Source organism: Zingiber officinale, chromosome 5A (genome assembly GCF_018446385.1).
Source record: "Zingiber officinale cultivar Zhangliang chromosome 5A, Zo_v1.1, whole genome shotgun sequence".
Classification (NCBI taxonomy): domain Eukaryota; kingdom Viridiplantae; phylum Streptophyta; class Magnoliopsida; order Zingiberales; family Zingiberaceae; genus Zingiber; species Zingiber officinale.
In genome coordinates this window covers 82,190,198-82,210,997 of record NC_055994.1, presented here as the reverse complement: position 1 = coordinate 82,210,997, position 20,800 = coordinate 82,190,198, and the positions used below count along the sequence as shown (strand labels likewise).

The 20,800-nt window shown below is 36.9% G+C and overlaps 1 protein-coding gene across 6 annotated transcripts; it reads left to right on the top strand.

The window, feature by feature from the left end:
• Positions 1-11,980: 11,980 nt before the first annotated feature.
• LOC121980750 lies at positions 11,981-20,232 on the top strand. 6 transcript variants are annotated; one of them, XR_006111657.1, is made up of 5 exons: positions 11,984-12,378; positions 14,014-14,909; positions 14,993-18,520; positions 19,295-19,935; positions 20,076-20,232. XR_006111657.1 is itself a non-coding variant. In XM_042532940.1 (5 exons), exons 4-5 carry the CDS (start codon positions 16,784-16,786, stop codon positions 19,622-19,624), a joined length of 2,067 nt encoding a protein of 688 aa, XP_042388874.1. In that variant the 5' UTR covers positions 11,985-12,378; positions 14,014-14,522; positions 14,732-14,909; positions 14,993-16,783; the 3' UTR covers positions 19,625-20,232. The 6 variants fall into 6 exon arrangements, 5 of the variants coding, with proteins under 5 accessions (XP_042388878.1, XP_042388874.1, XP_042388877.1 ...); XM_042532940.1 differs by having other exon boundaries at positions 11,985-12,378; positions 14,014-14,522; positions 14,732-14,909; positions 19,295-20,232; XM_042532943.1 differs by having other exon boundaries at positions 11,985-12,378; positions 14,993-16,010; positions 16,570-18,520; positions 19,295-20,232.
• The last annotated feature ends 568 nt before the right edge of the window (positions 20,233-20,800 follow it).

Genomic DNA, 20,800 nt, shown 5'->3' with positions numbered 1-20,800 from the left:
AAACATACGAGTACAAGTTACAAAACTTCTAGATCTACATGATGAAGATCTTTACCCTTGTTGCGTGCCCTTTTGCGTATCCCGCTCGTCCTCGGTACGCCGGATCTCGAAGTTGTCAATGTAGACAACTCTCTACACGTATCCACACGAACACACTAGGTGGAGGTGACCAAAAACCAAGGTGTGCTAGCACCTATGTGGTTCGGCCAAGGAAGGAGGAGAGGGAGAGCATGAGAGGAAGAAGATGTAAAATTCCACACTTGAATGAATAATGAAAATCAATTCACACACCATTCAAAATGTGGCCGGCCACTTTTCTCATGTGTAACTCCCCTCATTAATGCATTAAGTTGTCATCAAGGAGAGAATGTAACCTCCATGAGGTGGCACTTACTAGTAACTCCCATGAGGTGGCAACCATGATGATGATGTGGAGTAACATCATTAGTCCACATCAATGCCAACTCACCAATGAGGTGGCATAAAGTCAAGTCAAACTTGACTTTTAATCTTCCTCTCAAGTCAAGTCAAACTCGACCAAACCTCTTCCATGGTTGATCTAATCTAACCATTTAATTCAAGCCAATTTAATATATAATGAATCTAATTCATTAAATTAAATTGATTCAATGAGTCATAATCTAAATTAGACTCATTGAACACATGAATCAACTTGAGTCCAACTCAAGTTAGCCCAATTAGGATTACTCTTAATCCAATTTGATTCATCAAATGAATCTAATCCTCTTGGTTCATCATATGAACCTAATCTCCATCTAATTGTCCTTAGTGTGTGACCCTATAGGTTCTTGTAACGTTGGCAATGCCCTAAACCCATTTAGGAGCATAAGTAATGAGCGGTATCTAGCAACACATCATTACTACCCAAGTTACAAGAATGTCGAGATCCGACATCACCTTGTGACTACTAATTGTGACTCCTCACAAAATATGACAAGTGTCCTTCTATCCTAGACATCTAGATTGATCAATGTGAGGCATAGACCGTGTCATCCTCTGACCAATCTAAATCTTAAACTCCAAGTAGACTCACTAAATCAAATGAGCTCAAGATCCTATATTGACGTATTTGGGCATGGCCATGCACTTCGTGGTCTCACTCTATCAAGAATACCGATGTCGCTCCCGTCATATGGGAGGGATAGATCCCATCTACATCACTCACATCCCTCTGCATAATTCGTTATATACCCAGTAATCGCCTTTATAGTCCACCCAGTTACGGGTGACGTTTGACGAAACCAAAGTACATAACTCCTTATGTAGGGAACCATGGTGACTTCAGGTCTAAGGACTAGTAGTCATACTAATAGTCACATGAGAAAGTATATGACACTCATAAAACGATCCATGATACTTTCTCATGGCGGGTCATTCAGTATACATTCTCTAATGTATACCCATGTATCAACTTGATATCTCTATATCCATGACTTGTGAGATCAAGTCATCGAGTTGACCTACATGCTAGTCTTATTGCATTAACATTGTCCCTGAATGTTAATACTCGACTAGGAATGATTAAGAGTAGTGTTCCCTATATCATCTCACTATCGGTTCAACTAACCGATTGATATAGGTGAGAATCGTCTACTCAAGAACGTTATTATACTTAGTTTATTTGGCACCAATACAAGTAAGTATAATAACCAAAAACCAAATGCCTTTATTTATATAGAATATGATACAACAAGTCCAAAATACAATCATCAAATGATTGGCTCTAGGGCTCTAGCTAACACGGAGCATTTGGCGACTCCTACTCCAAGGCCCGCACACAAGGGTGCTTTCGATGGGCAATCACTCATAATTCGAAAACTTATTACAAACTAAGTACAGGAATTATATAGTAAAAGAAAATCCGACAATTATGAAAATAAGATAAGAAAGAGAAAACTTTGTCAGAGATCTTTTTGCAGCGTCGTAGGAGCACAAAAGAGTAAACTCTGAGTTGTTGTTGGAGCTCAGCCTTGACCCTCCTTATATAGGAGGTTCGGGGCGTCTAGAACCTCCAGGGCACCCTGATTATGACGTAGCCGAGCCAACCAGGGAGTTCCACGCGCGAAATGATGTTGAGGATAATTTTTCACCTCCGGGCGCCCCAATCCCTCCCGGGCGCTCGGACCTCCGGGCATCCGGAACTATCCCAGGCGCCCGGGCCCTTAGTTTTCAGCAGATTCCTTCCTGCAAGAAAACGTTAGTCCGAAGGCAAATATAAGATATATCATGCAACACAGAGTATTAGTACAGTTTAAAATTAAGTAGAATATTACTTAGATTCCGTCTCTCCGAGACCGGAATCTAGTCAAGATCTCGACTTAGAGTTCCGAAATGGTTCTAAGTCGGATCGGCGCCTAAGATCCCTTCCCGGGAACGTATCCTCACAGTCACTCCCTTCCAGTGACTTACCTTCACTTACCTGCCAGATGTCGGTCAACCCTTCGACCCGTCTGGGCTTTATGCCAGCTATCCGGTCAGCCCGTCGACCTAGATGGACTTCGTGTCAAACGTCCATTCAGCCCGTCGACCCATTTGGACTTCGTGCTAGCTATCCGATCGGCCCGTCGACCTAACTGGGCTTTGTGTCAGACATCAGGTCAACCCATCGACCAGTTTAGACTTCTTCTGCACACTCGATCAGAGTGTTAAATAACATCGAAACTAACTTAACATATTTTGTCATTCATCAAAACTTGAGTTAGACCGTTAGTGCTAACCGCACCAACAATCTCCCTCTTTTTGATGCAATGATAACCTGGTTAAGTTAGTGAAAAAGTATGCAAGTAAAACAAGCATAAGGTTGTTAAGTTAAATTTTGTTATTTTTGCTGTTTGTTTTGTTTAACTAACTTAACCTCATAACCCTCCCCCTTTGGCATTCATCAAAAGATTAACATAAAAAAAATGCAAAGTAAAAACAATCTAGAAATGTAAGTCAGATTGTCTTGGGGGAATTTAAATTTAAAAACATAGACAATTTTCCATTTACCTCTTAACCTTTGTAAAATAGCTAAGTTTTGAAAAAATAGTTGATTTAGCAAAATAACTTAGTAATTTTTGCAAATTAATTTTCAAAAGATAATTTTTGCAACTATAAATTTATAAAAGTTAATTTTCAAGTATAAGTTTATTAAAGCTAACTTCATAAAAGCCATGTTTGGAAATTTTAATTTTCAAACATAAGTGTATAAGTTCCGAATTAATTTAATTTTCAAAATAAGTTTGAACTTAAAAAATCTAATTTTCAAAACTAAGTAACATCAGATTTTCAAAATCAATTTTCAAAACTAAGTTTCGAAGTTGTCATTTTCAAAATTGAATTTGAAAAGTTTAAAAATATAAAGCTAATTTTCAAAAATGATTTTAACTTTCAAAACTAATTTTGAAAAATCTAAAGGAATTTTTAAAACACTTAGGTTTGACTTGATTTTAAAAAGAGGTATTTTTCAAAAATTAAATTTAAAATAAGTATAAAAATGATTAACCTCCCCCTGAACCTGACATTACAAAAATCTATCTAACTAGTTAGTTACTTACTGACTATTAGAGGATAACAGCTTTCACTTGGTTAGTCAAGTTAAGTCTAAGCATCAGTTAGTGTTTGACTACACTGAATAACTTAATTTGATTAATATCTGTTTGGTATTTAACGCCCAGACTTATATCGATGCACTGACATAAGCATCTTAAGTCCAGGCAATTTGACTATACATCTCACCCCTTTCTATGTTTAGCAATCACAAACAAGGGAATCCTAAGATGTTGGTGAGATGCTCAAGTACTAGCCCTAGGGGAACATGCTTTCTAAGGGATTATTCTAGTCTAAGGCTAAAATTGTTTTTGAAATTCTAAAAATAGGAAATTTTGAAAACATAAAATCATTTTACCTTAGAATTTGAAGACAACTATTTTTGAAAATAATTTTAAAATTCCTAATCTATTAGACACATCCCTAATTTTCTACGTAGATTGTTAAACTCACTTTTAGGGAGAGTAAATATGTCAGCTAAATTAGATTTTGACTCAATGTACTTGAGTTCAATATCTCCTTTAGTGACATGATCCCTGATAAAGTGATGTCTAATTTCAATGTGTTTTGTTCTGGAATAATGCACTGAATTTTTTGCTAAATTGATTGAACTAATATTGTCAATTAATACTTTTACATTTGTAAAGTTTAAGTTGAAATCTTTTAAAGTGTGCATCATCCATAATAGTTGTGCAATGCATTCCCCTATGACTATATATTCTTACGCAGTTGTAGATAAAGCAACATAGTGTTGCTTTCTACTAAACCAGCTAACAAGTGATGAACCTAATAGTTGGCATCCACCGCTTGTGCTTTTGTGGTCTAATTTGTACCCAGCATAATCTGAGTCAGAATATCCTATTAATTCAAAATTATTAGTTCTAGGATACCATATACCTACATTTGTTGTTCCTTTAAGGTATCTAAAGATTCTTTTGACTTGAGTCAGATGAGATTCTTTAGCACAGGTTTGGTATCTAGAACACATACTAACTGCAAATAAAATATCGGGTCGACTTGCAACTAAGTACAGTAGGCTACCTATGACACTCCTATAGTATTTTAAGTCAACTAGTTTTCCATTGGCGTCGTCATCTAGGATTGTGTTTACTGCCATAGGTGTTTTTATTTCTTTAGTATTTTCCATTCCAAATTTTTTAAGTAATTATTTAGTGTATTTTTGTTGATAAATATAATTACCTTCATTTGTTTGTTTAATTTGTAATCCTAAAAAGTAAGTTAATTTGCCTACTAGACTCATTTCAAATTCTTGTTCCATTAGATTTGTAAATTCATCTAAAAATTCTAAATTAGTTGAACCAAAAATTATATCATCTACATAAATTTGGGTTATAAATATGTCCTCTTTTATTAATTTAACGAATAGGGTTGGGTCAATTTGACCTTGGTTGAATCCTTTGGATATTAGGTAAGAAGTTAGTCTTTCATACCATGCCCTAGGTGCTTGCTTAAGTCCATATAAGGCTTTCTTTAATTTAAATACATAGTCAGGATGTTCTAGACTTTCAAAGCCAGGTGGTTGTCCTACATAGACTTCTTCTTTTTTTAATCCATTTAGAAATGTTGATTTGACGTCCATTTGATATAGTCTAAATCCCTTGTGGGTTGTATAGCTGATTAACATTCTAATGGACTCTAGTCTAGCTACTGGAGAATAAGTTTCATCATAGTCAAGTCCTTCAACTTAACTAAACCCCTTAGTGACTAACCTAGCCTTATTTCTAGTAATTTTCCTAGTTTCACTTAGTTTATTTCTAAATACCCATTTTGTTTCTATTACTTTTTTTATTTATGGGTGGTGGTACTAAGTCCCAAACATCATTTCGCTCAAATTGAGCTAGTTCCTCCTGCATAGTTATGACCTAGTCTGGGTCAAGTAAGGATTCAGCTACGGTTTTAGGTTCGATTTTTGAAATTAAAGAAATTTGACATAGGTTTCTAAAGGATGACCTAGTCTAAACTCCTAGGTCTGGATCACCAATTATCTGGTCAATTGGATGATTTGGGTTGACTCTTATGGTTCTAAAAGGTTGATTTTCTTGAGTTCTTTCTTCCTCTTCATGATTTAAGTCTTGATTAGTTTCTTCTTGATTACCATTACTTTGAATGAACTCAATTGGCTGAAGTTGGGTTTAATCTAAGTTTGGTTTGGATTCCTCAAATTTTACATTGGTGGTTTCTTTAATTCTTAATGTAACCTTATTATATATTCTGTATCCCCTACTGTTGAGTGAATATCCCACAAAAATGTCATTTTCTACTTTAGAAGTAAATTTTCCTAAATGTTCCCTAGTGTTCAAGATGAAGGTTGGGCACCCAAATACTTTAAAATATTTTATATTGGGTTGTTTATTATAATAAACTTTGAAAAAGGTTTTATTATGTACTTTATTGAGGGTTGTTCTATTTTGCACGTAGCAGACTGTACTAATAGCTTCTGCCCAAAAATATTTGGGAAGATTATATTCATTTAACATAGTTCTAGAGGCTTCAAGTAAAGTTCTATTTTTTCTTTCTATAATCTCATTTTGTTGAGGAGTTTTGGGCACAAAAATTCGTGATGATAGCCATTTTCAAGACAGAATTTATTAAAATTATGGTTTTTAAATTCTCCTCCATTATCACTTCTAATTCTCTTAATTTTAAGATCTTTTTAGTTTTCAACTTGTTTACAAAAGTTTATAAAAGTTTCAAAGGTTGCATCCTTATTTTTTAAGTATTTTACCCAAGTGAACCTAAAGTAGTCATCTATTATTACTAGACAATATAAACTATTGTTTATTGATTTGACCCCATAGGAGTCAAACAGGTCTAGATGTAAAAGTTCTAGTATTGAATTAGTTTGAGATTGATTAATTGGTTTGTGCGTAGATTTTGTTTGTTTGCCTTGTTGACAAGCATTATATATGGTTGAATTTAAGTTAGGTAATTTTGGTAAGCCTCTAACTAATCCATTTAATTTTCTTATATTTCTGAAATTTGTGTGTGACATTCTTCTATGCTATAACCATGTTTCATCTTTTTGTGTTAAACAACACTTAATTGAAGAAGTGGTTAAGTTAATTGCATAGATGTTGTCTTTTCTAAACCCTTTTAGACTTATTTTAGGGTTATCTAGGTGCTTGATTAGACATTCTGAAGATAAGAACCTAACCTTATACCTAGTGTCATACAATTGACTGATATTTAGAAGATTATACTTGAAATTTTCAACAAGTAAGACCTTTGTGATAATGAAGTTAAATTTTAACTCAATGTTGCTTATACCAATTATCTTGAGTTTGCCATTATTTCCAAAAGCAACTATCCCTAAGCTTTTGCAAGTAAGTTGGGTGAATTTGGTGTGATCTCCAGTTATATATTTGGAGCAACCACTGTCCAAAATCTACTTGGTTTCCTATAATACATAAGAACTAGAATTAGTCTAAGTTCAGGCTGATAAAATTTTAAGGTTAGTTTTAACATAAACCTTAAGTTAATTAAAAATTTTAAGTTAATTTTAAAATGAATTTTGAGTTAATAAAGTTAGTTTCACAATTAATTTTAAGTTAATTTTTAAAGTTTTTAAAAGAATTTTTAAAATAATTTTTAAAGTTTTTAAAAGAGTTTTTAAAAGAATTTTTAAAGTTTTTAAAAGAGTTTTTTAAAATAACTTTTAAAGTTTTTAAAAGAATTTTTAAAATAATTTTGAAAGTTTTTAAAAGAATTTTTAAAAGTTTTTAAAAGAATTTTTACAATAATTTTTTAAGTTTTTAAAAGAATTTTTAAAATAATTTTTAAATTTTTTAAAAGAATTTTTAAAGTTTTTTTAAAGAATTTTAAAATTTAATTTAATTTAATTATAATTTTAATTGAGTCCTTAGTCATCTCACTCGATCTACGTTTTCAATCAAGGAAATCCTATAATTTTGTGAGATGAATTAGGTTCAATTTTAGTGTTTGGTTTAATTTTATGTTAGATTCAGGTTTAGCTTTGGATCCAACAAATAGGCATTCTCTGGATAAACTTCTGGGCTATGGTGAGACACTTGGACGTCATTAGAGTAACCATGCCTTCGAGGTTTTCCAAATAGTCCTATCCACAGGACTTAGCACAAAATCTTGGTCTAACTGGTTAAGATCCATAAAGGGTAGCTTCGGTCAGTTCCACTTAACCAAATGCACCAGGTCGAAATCATATCTTCCTAGACATGCATAGACTAAGCTTCCCTAACGTACTATCATCCAAAACTTTACCAGTACCATAGGTCAAGTTAAACTTAGTCCATTTCTGATTAGTCCTAATTACCCTGCCAAATAAGCTAGTTTGGGTTACCCTGTCGGATAGGTTAGTTTTGGAGGTGCCAGCTATTCTGAAGCCTCTTCTTGAATTATTGGCCTTTATTTAATTTTTTTTTAGTTATTGGTTTATGTCTGTTCTTTTTATAGTTATAGTTGACTTGATGATATTCTAAGTCTTGGTGTGGCTTAAAATATTTGGATTTTGTATTTGTTGGTCTAGATTTGAATTTTGGTTTTTTAGTTGATTCATTTGATTTTACATAATATATTTTTTCTTTGGGTATGTAGTATTGGTTAAGTCCTACTTATGTGGTTAAACACGTTTTCGGAACCCACGCTTTACTTGATTGTTTGTGTTGGGTTATTAATGATTTAAATGTTTTATTCGAACTTGACTTGTAGCCAAGCCCAGTTTTGTTGTAGATTGTTTTTTGATTATTTAATATTAGATCTAAATTCTTAGATCTAGTTGTAAATTTTTCTAACATTTCTTTTAATTTGTTAATTTCTATTTTTAGTAATAAATTCTCCTCCTCAAGTGTTAGATCTTGAGTTGGATTTGATTTTGTGGTTTGTTCCTTAAGATTTTGATTCTCCTCAAGGAGAAAATTATTTTCTTTTTCCAATTTAACTAATTTACTATTCATACATGCAATAATTTTAAAGAATTTTCTATTTAAATTAAAATTTACCTCATCGGGACCTTCGGAAACGAGTACGGACTCGTGGCTCGATTCGAGTTCGGACCCGTCTTCCGATTCTTCGTCCGATTCTTCATCGAGGGCCATCAGCGCAAGGTGGCTCTGGTGCTTCTGATCTTTGGCCTCCGATTCGTCCGAGGAGGAAGAGTCCCAAGTCGCTTTGAGCCTTCTTCTTGGATGTCTTTGTCTTGTCGCTCTTCAGTTTCGGGCACTCGTTCTTGTAGTGGCCCTTTTTGTTGCATCCAAAGCACGTTACGTTCTTTGGTTCGGGGGAGTTGATTTTCTGCAAGTCCTTTTTGCTGAAGTTGTTCTTTCTCCTAGTGAACATCTTCCTTACCAGGTTCACCAGGTACTCTTCATCTTCAATCTCCTTATCAAACTCTTCTTCGGGTTCAGGCTTGTTTTTATATCTCTCCTTGGAAGAACCTGCAAATAAGACAATACCTTTCTCGGATCCAGCGTTAGTCTGCTCATGTAACTCTAACTCACAAAAAAACTCATCTAATTTCAATTTTGATAGATTTTTAGAGATTTTGTAGGCATCCACGATAGATGCCCACAAATTATTGCGTGGAAAAGCGTTCAAGGCATACCTTATTAAGTCCCGGTTCTCCATTTGATGTCCTATTGCGTGGAGTCCATTGAGGATGCCCTTGATCCTCGCGTGAAGCTGACTTGCCGATTCTCCTTCCTACATTTTAATGTTAAATAGCTTATTTAATAACAAATCGTGTTTCGTTACTTTGGCGTCGCTCGTTCCTTCGTGTAGCTCGATCAACTTGTCCGAAAGTTCTTTCGCATTCTGGTCAGGTCCTACCCGGTTTAGTTCTTCCTTCGTCAGCTCGCATTGCAGCGTGTTGAGGGCCTTGAAGTCTGTTGAAACTTTCTTCTTCATGTCTGGAGTCCACTGTTCCGGCTCCAGTGGAATTCCTGAGTTGTCGACCGACGCCTTGTAGCCTCTGGTGATGCTGAACCATTGGTCGAAGTTCGTCTTCAGATACACTTCCATCCGCTTCTTCCAGTACGGAAAATCATCCCCGTTGAACAGGGGAGGACGTACTGTGCTGAAGCCTTCAATTTGAGACATGATTAATCTATACACAAAAAAAAATTGGCAAAGAAAGTCCCAAGACCTAGTCTTAGATTAGTAGTGTGGGAGAAGAAAAAGTAAACTGAAAAACTGATTTGGTGTTGCACAAAATCAGATTAATAGCAACGAAAAGAATTTCCAAAAAGGTAATAATACCAATTTGGAATAAAGACGAAAAACTAAAAACCGACAAAGAAAAAGAAAGAAAATTACACCCCCCTGTCTGATTGGTGATTGTACCAAATCAGAGCGGTACCTGCTCTGATACCACTTCTTGGATCGTAGCATTCGATAGAAGGGGGATGAATGTCGAATAAAAAATTCGTAGAGTAAGCACAGCGGAAAAGTAAACAAGCCAAAGAGAACACAAGGATTTACTTGGTTCGAAGCCTTTGGCGACTCCTACTCAAAGGCCCGCACACAAGGGTGCTTTCGATAGACAATCACTAATAATTCGAAAACTTATTACAAACTAAGTACAAGAATTATGTAGTAAAAGAAAAATTGACAATTATGAAAATAAGACAAAAAAGAGAAAACTTTGTCGGAGATCTTTTTGCAGCGTCGCAGGAGCACAAAAGAGTAAACTCTGAGTTGTTGTTAGAGATTCAGCCTTGACTCTCCTTATAGGAGGTTCGGGGAGCCTGAAACCTCCAGGGTGCCCTGATTATGACGTAGCCGAGCCAACCAGGGAGCTCCACGCGGTGAAATGACGTTAAGGATAATTTTTCACCTCCGGCTGCCCGGACCCTTAGTTTTCAGCAGATTCCTTCCTGCAAGAAAACGTTAGTCCGGAGACAAATATAAGATATATCATGCAACACAGAGTATTAGCACAGTTTAAAATTAAGCAGAATATTACTTAGATTCCGTCTCTCCGAGACCGGAATCTAGTCAAGATCTCGACTTAGAGTTCCGAAATGGTTCTAAGTTGGATCGATGTCTAAGATCCCTTCCCGGGAGCGCGTCCTCACAGTCACTCCCTTCCAGTGACTTACCTTCACTTACCTGCCAGACGTCCGGTCAGCCCTTCGACCCGTCTGGGCTTCGTGCCAGCTATCCGGTCAGCCCGTCGACCTAGCTGGACTTTGTGCCAAACGTCCGGTCAGCCCGTCGACCCGTTTGGACTTCGTGCCAACTATCTAGTCGACCCATCAACCTAGCTGGACTTCGTGCCAGACATCAGGTCAACCCGTCGACCAGTCTGGACTTCTCCTGCACACTCGATCAGAGTGTTAGATAACATCGAAACTAACTTAACCTATTTTGTCATTCATCAAAACTTGAGTTAGACCGTTAGTGCTAACCGCACCAATATATGCTTTCCTAAGCATTGGATCAAGGTTTTTTTTATCAATTTTATCTATTTAGACCTTTCTTTTTTTTTCTTTCTTTTTCCAAAATATGTGGGTTCTTAAAATATTTTTCTCATTGGGTTCACATCAAGTATGATAAACTCATCTTATCCACAAAGCATCTTACTTTGATTCGCCAAAATACATGCCCCTCGGGCTATGGTGCGGTGGTAGGACATTCATGTTGTCACCTAGGTACCCACGATTTGATTTCCAGCTATGACGTATTTATAGAAATTTTTCCTCTAAATAGGAGACGCAACCAAAGGATATTGGAATTCTGGGTTAGTCGTTGCATGTACTTCCTGATTTACCTTAAAAACTTACATGAAGTTTGATCGGTCATTTTCAGAAATAATCAATGAGACTAATTGGATTATCATTTTTTTTATTCGCTAAGATACCTTTACTAGTAGTGGAAGGTTTTAAGTTTTCAAATCACTTGAATAATTATTTTTTTATATAATTCAAATATTTTAAACTTTTGGCCGGGAGATACGAGAGTTCGGATCTTTGAGATATATCGATAAGGAGACACGAGAGCATAGAATTATTAGAGAATTATTGAGGTAGAGAATCCGAATTCGATGATAGGATGTCTTTTTTAGTGTTCGTCCACTGGATAAATCCGATAGTGTGATTATGTGAATTGTATGGTAAAAGGTAAAATCGTTCATCCCAGCGCCTCCGCTGCACCCGACCCCATATCATTATGAGGGAGATAAATTACGGTAGCTGAAAGGGTAAATAATGGTGGGATGAATTGTATAAAGTTCAAAAATTTACCTCCCGATAGTCTTGGGATTCGATCCACCTCATACGATGAGCATGTCACTCCTTATCTGGTATGATCCGTGGGATCGGGATTGTGTGAATTGTGACTTAGTAGATGGCTGTTCACGTCGTTATATTTGTTTGTACCCACTAATTTGTATCTTAGTGAAGCATGGGTCGCACATTCTTCTACGACGACATGGACCAACAGAACGTCAGGTTAGGCATCGGGTTGCTATCGAGCGGGACTAGAGAAGAAAGGCCTCTTCGACGGGGCTTTTGCTGTGCCACTCCCAACACGGTCCACCCGTGACTCCGACGCCTTTCGCCCGCGCGGGCGAGATGGAAGCCCTAGGTCGCGGCAAGCGGAGGCTGGAAGTAGATGGTAATCCAGAGCTGCCGGAGAGGTTGCGCGTGGAGGATGAGGAAGAGGAGGAGAGGGAGATCCAGGAACTGGAGCGCGAAGTGAGCGAGATGGCCAGAAGAGTCCTCGACGCCCGGAAGACCAATCTGGATCGGATTCTCGGAGGTCTATCCTCCGAACTAGTCGCCAAGAGGCCGCCCCTTCCTCTTCGAGCCTTAACCGGATCTGATGCTGGCGAAACTGGTGACTTTTCTGACCGTTTTCTTGTGTCAGTGAACTCTCATATCCTTTTTCATCTTTCTAAGTGATTCTCACGCTAGTCTATAGTGTACATGGCATGATTGCTTTTTGATAGTCAGATTTTTGGGTTCATGACACGAGGAAGATCACTCATCAAGGATTATTTTGTAAAATGAAAGCATGAATCCAAGGAAGAAGTGAGACCTTTCCTGGTATAATGTTGTATGTTTTAGAAATGATCATTGGAACAGTAGTTGTATAGGTGTGATTAAGGACCAATGGAGAGATTGCTACTGTGATTATGCAAATGATAAATGTTATTCCAATTTTGGGAAAGTTTTACTGAACATCGGCTTGTTCCTGTCTGTCAGTGTGGTGTCAGAAGTGGATGAAATTATTGAGCACTCCTAGTATATACTCTATTGTTGTTGTTGATATTGCTTTAGTAACCATGATATCTTTAGCTTGTTGATGCCAGCATAAATCACCTTGTTAAGTGCATCTCGTAGTGAGAAACCAACATGGACAGGGAATTGGCTCTTCTGAGTATCAGATTAGTCATTAGTAAGAATTTCAATGAATCAAATTACAACACATAAAAGATGTGTAGTACCCGACTGGCAATGCTAGCAAAAGACTAGGGAGAAGAATGTGCCACATGTTTCTGACAATAGACTTCATGTGGCAAATGCCACTCTAGAAGCTACAAATACTTTCTCAAATGAATGATGAAAGGGTTAGACTATGCATGACCTAATGATATCTCAGCATTTCCATCAAATGTCCAACTGGTCATTAGTAAAGCTTCAATGGATCAAAGTAACACATGTTCTTGAAAATTGGCATCATGTTCCTGAAAATTGAAATCATGTGGCTAACTTAGTCCACCCTACTCATAAGTGGATTCATATGATTGTTAATGCAATTTGACCACAATATTTGTACATCTGAATTTATATTGCAGAAGTTGATCGATGTTTTCCTTGACAATTATACTGCATACAATTGAATGAATGACAGAGCTTTGCTCAGCATTTTTTCAACATGAAATACAAATGCAATTCAATAGAAGGTCTAGAGATAATGAAGGACTTAATTCTGACTAATAATTTGTCCATTTAATGAGGATGATGATGTTGGCGGATATTAACATACAATGAGAAAGGGTTGTTGAGGTGAAGAAAGGAATTTGATGTTACATCTTTAAAATATGCAAGTTAGGTTATGGTTTTGTGAAATAGTCATCAGTAATTTATGGGTGTTAAGAATATAGAATCAGACAATGATTATAAAAAAATGTTCAGATGGCTGTAGTGTTGGATCAACAAATTGGATTATCCCTTTTGAACATTTGAGGTTCAAATTGATAGCATGTGTCAAGTTATCTGATCATTGAACCTAGTTGAGCAATGAAGGAATTAAAAAAATAAATAAATGGCGAATGTATTGAACTGAAGTATCACTGTATGCATTAGCAATTTTCTTTCTTAGAGCTAGAAGTACAATTATGTATGCTAGCTTTATTATTCTATGCTAGCTAGGTCCATGTTCTGTTCTTCTAAGATGTTCTTTGCCATGTGTTTTATGAATAATCTTTGACATTCCTATCGCTAAAATACTGATTGACGTCATTTGCAGAACTTCCACCATCCTTAGAACCAAATGGAGGCAGCTTACTTGGTAATGCTGATCGGACAATGGTTGAGAAATTGCTTCTTGTCCGAGCAAAAATGGAAGGCATCATCTCTGAAACTCCAGTGGTTCTAAAGAGAGCAAATGAGTGCATTTTGCAGATTGAAAAACTGGAGAAGTGTGATGTAACAGTACCTTCTATTTTTAATAGAAGATGAACACAGTGACAATTCATATCTGTTCTTGGTGTGGTTGTGTTGGCATTATCTATTGAAGTATTGTTGTTCAGAATCACGTATTCTTGCATGGTTTGTTGATGAGCAATGGAATCATAATGCCATGGCAAGGAATTTTTGTTATTTAGCTTGATTGCAGATTTTCGACTTTCTTCTAAGATGCAGCCGACTCCACCTAGTGGGAAAAGACTTGATTGTTGTTGTTCTTATTGTTTTAAGATGCAGCTGAGATCTGATCTTGAGACAGAAGCAGTTCCCTACAAGAAAAGCCAGTCACAGGTAAAAGCTCTCCAGGCATATGCTTATGCTGTATGAGCATGTGGGATTTGTGGTACCTTCTCTACTTTAATTATTATATAAGTGCTTTTGTAAGGGATAAAAGTTAAAGATGGTTGGTCCCCTGACTGTGTTTGACTGAATAAAGAAAGAGAAGAAAATAAAGAAAGAAAACAGATGGCTACTGCTTGATCTTACATTTATTATTGCAGGTGAAAACTGAGAGATTTTGCCGCTCAGAGCTAAAGTGCCAGAGCAGGAAGCTGTTCATGAATATTTATTGTTGCAGGTGGATCAATTGCCTGCCTCTCTTTATGGCTCATGGATATGGAGAACTTGACCAACTTGTCTTCTAGTGTCCATCAGGTTCCATGTATCAGAGCCACTCAGGTTTACTTTAACTATAATTTAGATACAAAATATTGTCCATCAAGATGTTTTCAGATTTTAATTTTTGATTGTTTGTTCTTAAGTTTGTGTGCAGTAGCATCATTCAGATAAATATAAACTACACTCAGAGATGCAGTAGCTGATGAACAGTGCAATTGTGATCCAAAGGCAATCTGACACCGCAGTTCCTAGAAACCTTCCAGCACTTGTCAGCCCTCATCATAGAAGACGTTTTTTGTTAGTTCCATGATAATTTAGAGGGATTGATTGCACTTTGCAGAAATGAGATCATGGGGAACAATAGGGAGAAGACAGTTTTACTTTTTATAAAAGAGATGAAAAAAAAACATAGACTGCAGGGTGTTTCAGGAAATGATGCTGCCCAGCCTGGCGGGAGACAAAAGGGCAGCCATCGAGCTCGAAGACTCCACCAGATTATCTTTACGCGAAAGCAAAGAAGAGCCCAGGGATTTCAGCAGCCACGCAGCAGGAGTGATCACCAAGCTTCCATCTTTGGAGAAAGTAATCAAGTATTATCTTCTTTAATGGAGAGAGACTGGACCATAAAAGGGCTTGAGCTCCGTCTAGAGAACAGAGACAAAAAGTTTATACGTAGATCAAATTCTACTTTTTCCTATTTTTTTGCTTCGTTTTTTTTAGTAGAGGCAAATCATGTGTCCCCAAATGCCATGTTTTCTCGGAGAAGAGAGCCCAACGCAGTGATTACTGCAGCGGTGCCAGCGTCGAGGGAGCAATTTCTGTTGCGTACTTCCTTCTTCTGCCTGGTCACCAGCGGCAGAGGCCGGCGGACTTCTGTTGCTCGCCGGTGAAGGTTGATACTCTCCTTCTCAGCGTAGTTGCCAATCTGCAGGATTACCCGTTTTGACAGTGAATTGAGGTTTTTCGTTCAGCTTTTGTTGCTCTTGAGCATAATTCTACATTCGAAGAGTAAAATTTGGCACCTCCTATCCTCCCTGCCTAATGTATTGAAGAAATGTTTCAGATTTGGTGAGTGGAAGAGAGGACATCTTTGGGCGTAATTTCCGACATTCGGAACCGGAAAGTGATTTTAGAAGATTTGCCATTAATCAAGCTTTTCCGGTTTGATAATCTTTCCTTGTTGGCCTTTGTATGATAAGGGGAAAGATATAGGAAGATCTTCTTGTCTGCATTTGTTTTTCTTGTTTGTTTATGTTTTTGCCATCACTTTTCATTTGGCTTTCTTCCTACAAGAATCCTTATTTCTTGCCCTACCTCGAACCATTTGGTCAGTGTTGATGTTGCAATGTGATCATTCTCTTAATTCAAATGGGTATATTTTCCTCTTATTCCGTAAAATCTTAGAACTTTGGGCCTCTTGTTTGCTATTAGCTAATATCTCATGATTGCTAATTTGCTAGCATTTGTTTAAGTGTGTTAAATGTGATCTATCACCCTTCTCCAAAAATGAAATCTAGTTTCAAGCTTGGTGTGTTTGTTATTCTTCAGAGGTGGCAACCAGGTAATGGTTTAAACTTTGGTGTTTATCAATAATCCTAAACAATAAATCTAATTCTTTAGTGGCTTGAAATTGAGTGGCAGATGATATTGTGTTAACTGACAATACAAGTGATGTACCTTTATTAACATCAGTATGCTAACCTTACTCTTTATTCTTCAGTTTTTCAGCATTTCTATGGGTCAAGATGTAGTTTTGGAATGCCAAAGCTATTCTGGAGCAAGTTTGAGGTACTTCCTCCAGTCCAAGCGGTAGGAACGTACAGCTGAAGGAAAGAAAAGGGGGACTTGCAAACAGGCACCAATGCTTGGATTGGTTTGATGGCAAATTCACAGAACTTAATCATCGTTACTCATCAAGTCTTGAGTATAAAAGCATGCACTCTGGGAAGCTCAGCATCAACGATGACAATGAAGTGTTAAAAAGAGGTTCTATGTATCAGAGTGCTAGGGAAGTCAGGAGAATGAGAAAAGAATTTGAAGGAAGATCAAAATTAGACTTTAGGCACTGTGATGATGCTTTTATTTCATTTGAGATCATAGATCACTTGCCTCAGCATGATATAAACAAACCCAATCAGTTCTGCGATCAGAAGTTTTTGCCTCTGGTGTCCTCTAGTGCTGAGTCAAAACCTATATCGGACAATACAGTTAACTTGATCAGCACAAGTTCCGTGGAGTTCCTGGATCTCTCATTTCGTGATCTTCCTGACAAGCCTTTTACCATGGATAACTCCTGCTTAGAATTTGCTCTAGAAAAGGATAGTGTGGTAGATGATTGCTTAGATATCTACTTGCATGTAGCTGACAAACAAATTCCTACGAAGGTAGCTCCTGGGTCTCTCGAACCAGGTCTGCTCAAGGATCAAAGTTCTGATGGCCATGAAAAGGTTCATCATAGAAATCAAGAGGAAATTATTTACGATGGAGATTCAGTAAAAACTCCTCCAAAATGCTATTCAGAAAATGCAGAAATATCCAATACTAATTCAGAGATGAAAAATTGCTTTGCTGAAGCAAGGGGATCAAAGACCATGTTTAGTCCACTTAAAAGAATTTTTGATCCGATAATGAAATCCAGGTCAGTGCGAGATTCATCTCTTGCAGAGACACATAAACCTACGAGTGTCTTTCCTATAGATATTGGGAAGAAAGTAGTGTCTGATAACTCTTTACTAAATGAGGTTTCCATCAAAGAGGATACAAAATCTGATTTGATGCAAGGACTATTGGCTGCTGCTGAATCTCCTGCTCACCTACATGGATTTCTTAAATTGGACACAGAGAATGGTCGTCCCTCATTCGAGTTTTCTCTACAAGACTCAGAAGAAGTCTTATCTGCAAATACACGTAAAACAGACGATGCATGTAACTGGGTTTACACCTTTCATAGCTCTAAGAAGAAGAGTAATTCTAGTCGGGCACCCAAAGGCACACATGGAAGTTTACCTTCATTAATTGGGCAGATGCAGGCTTCTTGTTATTTATGTTCTGAAGTGATAGAAAATGGACATTTGTCTAACTCAATAGTGATGGAGTTTGTTTTGTATGACATTGCACGAGCAAGCAGAGATCTCTCCGTTGAAGAGAGTAATGTTATGAAAAATCTGGTAATAGCAGAAGCTCCACAGAGAAACAATTTTGAGAAATATCCAGATTCTTCCAGACTTGCATTAAGTAATCACAACTCCAATTCTTCGACTTCTTACCCTTGGTTTTCAAATGAGTTGCATCCAGAATATGAGATTGCAGCTATTGCAATCCAAATGCTCTTGCCCTTTGACAGAAAGGAAATTCCAAAAATTAGGAAGGAGTTCAGCTCAAAAGAGAATCAAAAGGGATGTAAACGTCCTATAATTGATCAGAGAAAGGACACCAACAGAATCCTGAATCCTTGCATAGTGAAGGTTGTCACTCCATGTGGGAATCATGGGCGGCCAAAAGCTGATGAAGATGGCCCATCTTCACTTCTAGATCGATGGAGATTTGGCAGAGGCTGTGATTGTGGTGGTTGGGACATGGGCTGCCCAATTATTGTATTTGATAATCTGCATGGTGATGAAAGGATAAATCATTCAAGGGAATTTAAAAAACCATTGTTGCTTTTTCTTCAGGTATACTTTCATTTTCTTCATAGCTTTGTGATTATTTGGTTAAGTGTGATTTGTTACTCTCCTTGCATGCCAAATTTATATAATTTTGAGTTCTTCACTGTTTGATTTGATACGCTAAGACAATTACATTACACACGGTTAAAATTTTAAACTCTAACAGTTCTTTAACTGGAATTGCCACAAGCTTAGTGTCATGGATTATATCAAATGCTCAATGATATTTTCCGGTAAAGTGCATAAAAGGTATACAGCAACACCCAGGCCTTATTTCATTAAGTGAGGTCAGCTAAAATTGTATAAAAGGATATTAGCAATTAATTATAGTTTGTTTGATTGTTTATTATTCTCATCATAGTCATTTTTTTTGTCAAATCAACGGTTGTAAAATGACAAAATTAGGCCAAACTTTCGAAAATACTAATCTAAGTCAAACTTTAAAATGTCATTTAGTCAAATTTAGACAATCATGTCAAATTTCTACTGCCTTGTCGTCACTTTTGTCATGCACTTTGTAATTCAGTCTTGTCGCGACTTACAAGTTTTTATCTGCTTTGTCTTATATTACTAACCTACACATAATCTAGGCAATACACAGAAAGGCTTTTCAACTTTTGAATCATAAAAATCCTCATTTAGCTTCACATCGTTCGATCAATCATTTAAGAAAGATATTTTGGGCTTTCCAATTCCTATCAAAGCATTCATTGAATACATGTATTTGATGCGTGGTTTGCTTCTTCCTAATCATATTGTTTGGTATATGATTCTAAACAGGGTTCCAAAGAGAAAGTGCCTGCACTGACAGTAATGGCTGATGAAAAACGACAACACGCAGTCCACTTCCATGCCCATTTCTCTGCTCTTCAGGCATTTTCGATCTGTATTGCCGTATTGCATGCATCTGAAGTTTCTTCAGCTGTTATTTGCAAGAGGAGCAGGCGAAGATTGTATCCTGATTCATTTAGATTGCTCCTTGAGGAAGAAGTGAGGCATTTGATCGAAGCTGTTGGAAACGAAGAGCAAAGAAAAGGGAAAGAGGGAGTAGAGCAAATGCCAGCTACCTTTTTCCTTGAACCACCTATTTCTCCTATGGGCAGGGTGTAGATTCAGAACAATGCATGACGATCGAACTAAATTGGCTTGAAGATCAACAATTTTCTGAACTAGCATGTGAAATTCAATCTGTACAAAGACGAGAATCAAAATCTCGAGACAGAGACCCAGTGCAGAGTTCAATCCATGGAAGTGAACATACCATGGTTCGACCAATTGTAGCTGGATTTATGATAGTGATGTTTTCTTGAACATGCAGGAGATGCCAAACAGACAATCGAAACATTACAAAGGCAAACAAAAAAGCGCGCTACATTGCAACAAGGGTGATCCAAGTTCTGGCGACGGAAAATGTTCAACTGGTAAGATTGTATACATTGATTCTCTTCAGATCCTGTGCTGGCGGGAGCCTTGTGCAGTGACAGATCTTTACAAGTGGATCTTCGAACATATTTAAAAGTTTTGATCAGCCTTGCTATTGATACCATGAATTGTGTTGCAGTTGCAGTGAGGTGGCGGCTCCAATTCATCAAAGTTGATAGTACTATGAAAGATTTGACTTGCACTTTAAATTTGCATCTATCATAACTGTTTACATTGTTGGGATATACTCGATGTGTACTTAACACGTTTCACAAAAATATATAGTGGAAGCAAAATACGATAATAAAATTATTTTATTACAATACACATTACACGTATGTAGGATACAATTGGACGTAGACATAATCGTAAAACAAAAATTTAAGAATAACAATTATTCTAGACGTACTTTATGGATGATGTGTAGGGAAAAGGATATTAACTTTAGCAATATTTACGAACCTCGCATCTATTCGTATCCATGCTGAGATCTTTAAAATAATTTCAGTGAGCAATAAGATTTGTCTTCGATTGATACTATCCAAGTGTGGAGGTGATGCGATCCAAGAGAAGGAAAAAGAAACAAAAGCTTGAGGAAGAAGAATTTCTTCCTCTTGGCTCTTAGATGAGTTGGATTAGAAAGTCCAAACTCAACCCAAAATTCCTTAAGCAATTTGGCTCATTAGCTTCTTGGTCTGGTTCACAACCAAATCAATTTGTTTTTAAACCAAACCAATTTGGTTCATGATTAAACCAAATAGGGACTAACTCTTTTATAAGAGATGTGATTCATCCGCACTTCCATTTCGATAAAATATCTTCCATATTTACCTTTGTTTGATGCAACCAAACATCTTATTTCTT